This window comes from Nerophis ophidion, linkage group LG10 (genome assembly GCF_033978795.1).
Source record: "Nerophis ophidion isolate RoL-2023_Sa linkage group LG10, RoL_Noph_v1.0, whole genome shotgun sequence".
NCBI lineage: Eukaryota > Metazoa > Chordata > Actinopteri > Syngnathiformes > Syngnathidae > Nerophis > Nerophis ophidion.
The window spans coordinates 62,832,509-62,839,577 of record NC_084620.1 but is presented as its reverse complement, the minus strand read 5'-3'; the positions used below and the strand labels follow the sequence as shown (position 1 = coordinate 62,839,577).

General features: G+C 41.4%; 1 protein-coding gene across 2 annotated transcripts; it reads left to right on the top strand.

Annotated features, from left to right (window-relative positions):
• Positions 1-6,038: 6,038 nt before the first annotated feature.
• LOC133561162 (interferon gamma-like) lies at positions 6,039-7,069 on the top strand. 2 transcript variants are annotated; one of them, XM_061914433.1, is made up of 4 exons: positions 6,039-6,334; positions 6,410-6,478; positions 6,539-6,742; positions 6,807-7,069. In XM_061914433.1, exons 1-4 carry the CDS (start codon positions 6,209-6,211, stop codon positions 6,942-6,944), a joined length of 537 nt encoding a protein of 178 aa, XP_061770417.1. In that variant the 5' UTR covers positions 6,039-6,208; the 3' UTR covers positions 6,945-7,069. The 2 variants fall into 2 exon arrangements, with proteins under 2 accessions (XP_061770417.1, XP_061770416.1); XM_061914432.1 differs by having other exon boundaries at positions 6,042-6,334; positions 6,407-6,478.

Below are 7,069 nucleotides of genomic sequence, written 5' to 3'. Positions count from 1 at the left end.
TGTCGTCATGTCCGCTTTTCCTCCATACTAACAGCGTGTCACATAATATTTGTGGCTTTTACACACGCACAAGTGAATGCAAGCATACTTGGTCAACATCCATACAGGTCACACTGAGGGTGGCCGTATAAACAACTTTAGCGCTGTTACAAATATGCGCCACACTGTGAACCCACACCAAACAAGAATGACAAACACATTTCGGGTGAACATCCGCACCGTAACACAACAGAACAAATACCCGGAACCCCTTGCAGCACTAACTCTTCCGGGAAACTTCCAGCAAACTGACCAACAATTAACGTTTTATTCATGCATTTTCTCTTGTTACTTCAAGGCTTGAATGTTTGGTTCATTCATTATTGTTATTTCATTTTCAAATGTATTATTAGCCTGTGGAAAGATTGCAAATAGAAAAAAAGGCATAACGTTTTTATTTAAATTTTATTTGATATGCCATTGATATTTTTTAAATTATTATTAATATTATTTGAAACTGGATTTTGCATGTCACTAAAGTTATATAAGCCTTGCTTGTTCAATATTTAATGCAAAACTTGTTTGGGTCCCTATTAAAAGGTTAATTTGTTCAACCTTTGTTCCGTTTAAAATTTTGGCCCACTCTGTATTTGAGTTTGACACAGAACCATTTTGGCTGAGAGAGCCATTTAAGCCAAATATTTTAAAAAGTATTTCCGTGAGAGCCATATCATATTTTTTAACACTGAATACAACTAAAATGTCTGCATTTTTAAGTAAGACCAACATTTATAAAGTATAATATGTCACAAACTCGCATGGCAGCAGTAGTAGCGACCCCTAGTTGCAGGAACCAGGAGAGCGAGGCGCAGGTAAGATGCTTTTAATATCACCAACAGAGGAGAATGAAGCAGTTCTAAACAATAGTCAATCTTTGAGCCCTGAGGAAGGCACAAGATAAGCATAAATAGAAACATGCTGATTGGCAGCAGTTGAGGGGAAAAAAACACAGCCGGACAAACAGGAAATGGAAACAAAATAAAAGCACGGATGGGAAGTAAATACAAAACAAAGAAGCAAAAACAGAAATGAAGTGACAGATCTTCTCTTATTCTTTTTAAAACATTTTTACTCGGAAGCTCACCGATGATAAAAATCCTTCTTACCATTAATGCGACTTCTTGAACAGGTGCGGTAGAAAACAAATGGATGGATTAAAATGTATGAGAATGTTTTATATTTTGAATGTAATTTTTAACACTGTGATTACCAGCGGAATTATTCATTACCTATCCTGTTAAGCAATGTCAGCTAAGATTTATCTGAGAGCCAGGTGCAGTCATCAAAAGAGCCACATCTGGCTCAAGAGCAGGGGTAGGGAACCTATGGCTCTAGAGCCAGATGTGGCTCTTTTGATGACTGCACCTGGCTCTCAGATTATTTTAGCTGATATTGCTTAAAACTATAAATTATGAATCATTCCGCTGGTAATCAATGTTAAAAATAACGTTCAAAATATGAAAAATCCTCATGCATTTTTATCCATCCATCCGTTTTCAACCGCACCTGTTCAAATCAAATCAACTTTATTTATAAAGCACATTTAAAATTGACCACAGGGGTAGCCAAAGTACTGTAAAATGGTCAGGTTAATGGATAATACGAGAACCGAGCAAACAACACAACACAAACATATAAAAAATAAATAAATAAAACATAAAAACAGGTGTATAATGGGGCGCCATTGCAGGATGGATATCACTCAGTGTTAAAAGCAAAGAAATAAAAGTATGTTTTTAAGAGAGATTTAAAAACAGGAAGACAGGAGGCTTGTCTAACACTCAGAGGTAGGTCGTTTCAGAGCTTGGGAGCAGCAACGGCGAAAGTTCTGTCACCTCTAAGCTAGGTCAAGAATGGTAAGAAGTATTTTATTCATTGGTAGTTAGCTTCTGAATAAAATTTTTATTAAAAAGAATAACAGACGTTTTATGCCCTTATGTTGGTTTTACATAAAAATGTACACATTTACCGTATTTCCTTGAATTGCCGCAGGGCATTTAATATTTGCGCCTGCCTTGAATTACTGCCGGGTCAAACTCGCTTCCCAAAATAATTAGCGCATGCTTAGTATTACCGCCTGGTCAAACTTGTGACGTCACGAGTGACACTTCCCCTGTCATCATTTTCAAAATGGAGGAGGCTGATTTCAATACCGGTAATTTGAAATCGCATAAAGGGGAAGAAGATTAAGAGCTATTCAGTAGGATTTAAGGTCCAAGCTTACATCACACTCAAATTTTTACTGCATGCCTTTGGTAAGTGTCGGAGTAAGAAGAGGTTTTAAAATAATTAGCGCATGCTTACTTTTACCGCATGCCTTAGGTAAGCGCCGGAGTGAGAAGAGGTTTTAAATTAATTAATGCCCCGGCGGCAATTCAAGGAAATACGGTAGTTAAAATCAGTATTAAAAATAATGTTCAAAATATAAAAAAAATCCTCATGTATTTTTATCCATCCATGCGTTTTCTACCGCACCTGTTCAAGAAGTCAAGAATGGTAAGAAGTATTTTATTCATTATTATCTAGCTTCAGAATAAAAATGTTATTAAAAAAAAAAGAACACACGTGTTATGCCCTAATGTTGGCTTTTGCATAAAAATGCACACATTTAGTTGTATTCAGTGTTAAAAATAAGGTTCAAACTATAAAAAATCTGCATGCATTTTTATCCATCCATCCGTTTTCAACTGCACCTGTTCAAAAAGTCAAGAACGGTAAGAAGTATTTTATTCATTATTACCGTATTTCCTTGAATTTCCACCGGGGCGCTAATCAATTTAAAACCTCTTCTCACTCCTGCGCTTACCAAAGGCATGAGGTAAAAGTAAGCATGCGCTAATTATTTTAAACCTCTTCTCACTCCGGCACTTACCAAAGGCATGCGGTAAAAATTTGAGTATGATGTAAGCTTGGACCTTAAATCCTACTGAATAGCTCTTAATCTTCTTCCCTTTATGCGATTTCAAATTACCGGTATAGAAATCAGCCTCCTCCATTTTGAAAATGATGACAGGGGAAGTGTCACTCGTGACATCACAATTTTGACCAGGCGGTAATTCAAGGCAGGCGCATACTATATGCCCGGTGGAAATTCAAGGAAATACGGTAGTTAGCTTCAGAATAAAAATGTCATTAAAAAGAATAACAGACATGTTATACCCTAATGTTGGTTTTACATGAAAAATGCACACATTTAGTTGTATTCAGTGTTAAAAAAATATATTATATGACTCTCGTTGAAATACATTTTAAAATATTCGGCTTCCATGTCTCTCTCAGCCAAAAAGGTTCCCGACCCCTGCGCTACTTGCTATTAGAATCAGAATATTTTATTAATCCCCGAGGGGGAAATTAAAAGTCTGCCCCACAACAAGAGATAGCAAAAAAGCAGGCGCTCATTGATTACAACGCGGACTCTGCGCAAAGCACTCTGGGTAAATCTTTACTACATATGAACAATCCGTTGACGTCACCAACTGGGTGAATTCCAAACTGCTCGTTTTTACCGAAAGTACGACGGAAGGCGAGATTGTTTTACTGATATCTCCGCCCTGCCTTCACGGTTTGATTTCAAATTTGCGGGACTTATGCAGATCCCAAATACACAACAGCAGGGACCACTTGGTAAGAAAAGTTGTTTTTGCATAATAGGGCTCCATTAAAGGGGAACATTATCCCAATTTCTGAAGGGTTAAAACCGATAAAAATCAGTTCCCAGTGGCTTATTTTATTTTTCGAAGTTTTTCTCAAAATTTTACCCATCATGCAATATCCCGAAAAACGGCTTCAAAGTGCCTGATTTATACCATCGCTATATCCACCCGTCTATTGTCCTGTGACATCACTGCGTGAAGCCACCAGAAACAAAAATGGCGGATAGCACAGTAGCTCGGATTCAGACTCGAAATTCAGCGCTGTAAGCGATTCAACAGATTACGCATGTATTGAAACGGAGGGTTGGAGTGTGGAGGCAGGCACCGAAAACAAAATTAAAGAAGAAACAGAAGCTTTTGAGCCATATCACGACAGACAGCGGACGAATTCGGCGATCGCCTTCTAACCAACGATTGGTATGTGTTTGTTTGGCATTTAATGTGGGTGGAGGGAAAGGCTGGATGCAAATATAGCTACAAATGTGGCATAATGATGCAACATGTACATACAGCTAGCCTAAATAGCATGTTAGCATCAATTAGCTTGTGACCAATTATGTCTGATTAGCACACTCCACTTAAGTCAATAACATCAACAAAACTCACCTTTGTGATTTGGTTGACTTTATCGTTGGAAATGCATCTGCTTTGAGTGTGGCAGGATATCCGCACGTTCTTGCCGGCTCTGTCGTAGCATAGCTGTCGTCGGTAAAGTGTGCGGAACAAACGAGGGACTTTCGCATCTTTTGACCACTGTTGCAACTTGAATCCGTCCCTGTTCGTGTTGTTACAACCTCCGACAACACACCCACGAGGCATCATGTCTCCAAGGTACCGGAAAACAGTCGAAAAAACGGAACATAACAGCTGATTTGACTTGGTGTGACTTACGATGTGACTGCTGGGGACATCTCTGCGCTGCTGATCCGCCTCCGCTCGGGATGGTTTCCTGCTGGCTCCGCTGTGAACGGGACTCTCGCTGCTGTGTTGGATCCGCTTTGGACTGGACTCTCGCGACTGTGTTGGATCCATTATGGATTGAACTTTCACAGTATCATGTTAGACCCGCTCGACATCCATTGCTTTCCTCCTCTCCAAGGTTCTCATAGTCATCATTGTCACCGACGTCCCACTGGGTCAATATTGTCACCGATGTCCCACTGGGTGTGAGTTTTCCTTGCCCTTATGTGGGCCTACCGAGGATGTCGTAGTGGTTTGTGCAGCCCTTTGAGACACTAGTGATTTAGGGCTATATAAGTAAACATTGATTGATTGATTGAAGTCACGGGTGAAAGGTCATCGCTCCGACAGGCGAACAATTGAAAGGCGTATAAATCGCCAAATTCACCCTTTTAGAGTTCGGAAATCGGTTAAAAAAACATGTGGTCTTTTTTCTGCAACATCAAGGTATATTTTGACGTCTGGGGATAATGTTCCTCTTTAAGTTTAGTGTTTTGCAGCACATGCTAACGCTACTTAGCTAACAGAGTTAGCTATTTACGCATCTAATGTGTGTGTTTGTTTCTCCAGGTGGACGACATCAAGGTCCAGAAGGCGGCACTGGCCCAGTTCTTGGAGATCTACAATACGGCTACTCTGATTCGCTCACGCATTCTGACCACGCCCACTGAGGTCCCGCCCCTGCCATGATTTCCTTCCGCCTTGGCTTTATGTTAATATAATTCTCTATTTAAATCCTCACATTCTGTTTTTTTTTTGTTTTTTTTAATTTATTCGTCACAGTAAACTTTTTGTTGGCAGTAATTTAAATATTTATTCGATTTTCTTTCCAATGTCACTTTCAATTTCAATAAAAATCTAAAATTCATTTGCTGTCATTTTGTTGATTGTTCTTTAAGTGAAGTGAATTATATTTATATAGCGCTTTTCTCAAGTGACTCAAAGCGCTTTTACATAGTGAAACCCAATATCTAAGTTACATTTAAAACCAGTGTGGGTGGCACTGGGAGCAGGTGGGTAAAGTGTCTTGCCCAAGGACACAACGGCAGTGACTAGGATGGTGGAAGCGGGAATCGAACCTGCAACCTTCAAGTTGCTGGGACGGCCACTCTACCAACCGAGCTATAAGACTTTTACTTTCTTTTTATTGGATGGAAGCCCCCTTTTCACACATGTTGTTGAATACATCATACTCTATAGTGTAGTACTTTTTCAAAACGGGAATTTTTGCACATTTTTGTCCAACACGCACACACCTGTTATGCATATTGTGTGTCATGTGCATTGTTCGTGTGTGTGTGTGTGTGTGTGTGTGTGTGTGTGTGTGTGTGTGTGGCGGTGGTGGTGAGGGGTTCCTGTGAACTTTGTTGATTTAAAGGAAATTGTCAACCACATTTTCACACTTAAATCATCAGTTGTGTGCGAGTGTCTTTTAAATGTGAGCTTCTTGCCAATAAGTCGGCACTTCGCCTTCAAGCGCCGTAACCAGTGCACCTCAGTCCCCGGCCCGGGAATCGAACCTGCGACCCGCCCGGCGTACAGAAGCTGTGGAGACGATGGTTACCGCGGCGATGGCGAGAACCACACTCTGCGTGTGTGTCTGCCTCTTGGCCTCTCAGGTCGCGACGTCTCATGTCTCCGAAAAGATGAACAGAACCATTCAGAACCTTCTGCAGCACTATGTGAGTACGGGTCACGGCTCCACGTGTTTGTGTGTGTGTCTACCAGTGTGTTCATGCCGTGTTTCCTTACAGAAGATTCCGGCCAGAGAACGTTTTAACCGCCGACCCGTCTTCTCCAGAGAGCTTCTCGGCACCAAACTGGAGGTACGAGACTTTTGTTCAGCGTTGTTACCTCGTCGGCTTAGCGTCGGTGGTCTGTGGCAGGCCAAGGAGTTGCTGTTGTCGGCGGCGCTGCAGACTTACGAGGAGCTGGTCCAACACATGCTGAAGGAACTTCCTGGCGAGGAGAGCGTGGACGTGCGCGCTGACCTGAGCTACATCCTGGAGCGCGTGCAGCATCTGCGGAGGTTCCGCTTCCAGGAACAGGACAAGCTCCTGGATGGCCTTCACACGTTCCGACACGTCATGGTATGACCTGACCTTTGACCTTTTCAAGGCTTGTTCTTACTGACGCCCCCCCCCTTCCGTGCAGGTGGACAATGAGCTGATCCAGAGCAAAGCATTGTGGGAGCTGCCGTGGCTCTACGAGGAGGCCAGCTCCTTGGCGAACAAGCGACGCCAACGGCGCCGCAGAAAGGCAAAATGGCCCAGAACCTTCCAAGCTCACTGATTTATTTTATGTATTTCAAAACTGACCATCAATCTTATTTATTCCGTATTTAAAGTCCTTATTATGCTTTTTATTTATTGATTCGTGTATTTATTGGTGGCGCACAATAAACTCTGGCAACTTGA

What these genes read in the sequence shown, in the direction of transcription:
- LOC133561162 (XM_061914432.1), top strand. Translation starts at nt 6,209, where the DNA reads ATGGTTACCGCGGCGATGGCGAGAACCACACTCTGCGTGTGTGTCTGC. An exon ending in AGAACCTTCTGCAGCACTAT is followed by an intron (nt 6,335 to 6,406) that starts GTGAGTACGGGT and finishes GTTTCCTTACAG; the next exon opens with AAGATTCCGGCCAGAGAACG. An exon ending in ACACGTTCCGACACGTCATG is followed by an intron (nt 6,743 to 6,806) that starts GTATGACCTGAC and finishes CCTTCCGTGCAG; the next exon opens with GTGGACAATGAGCTGATCCA.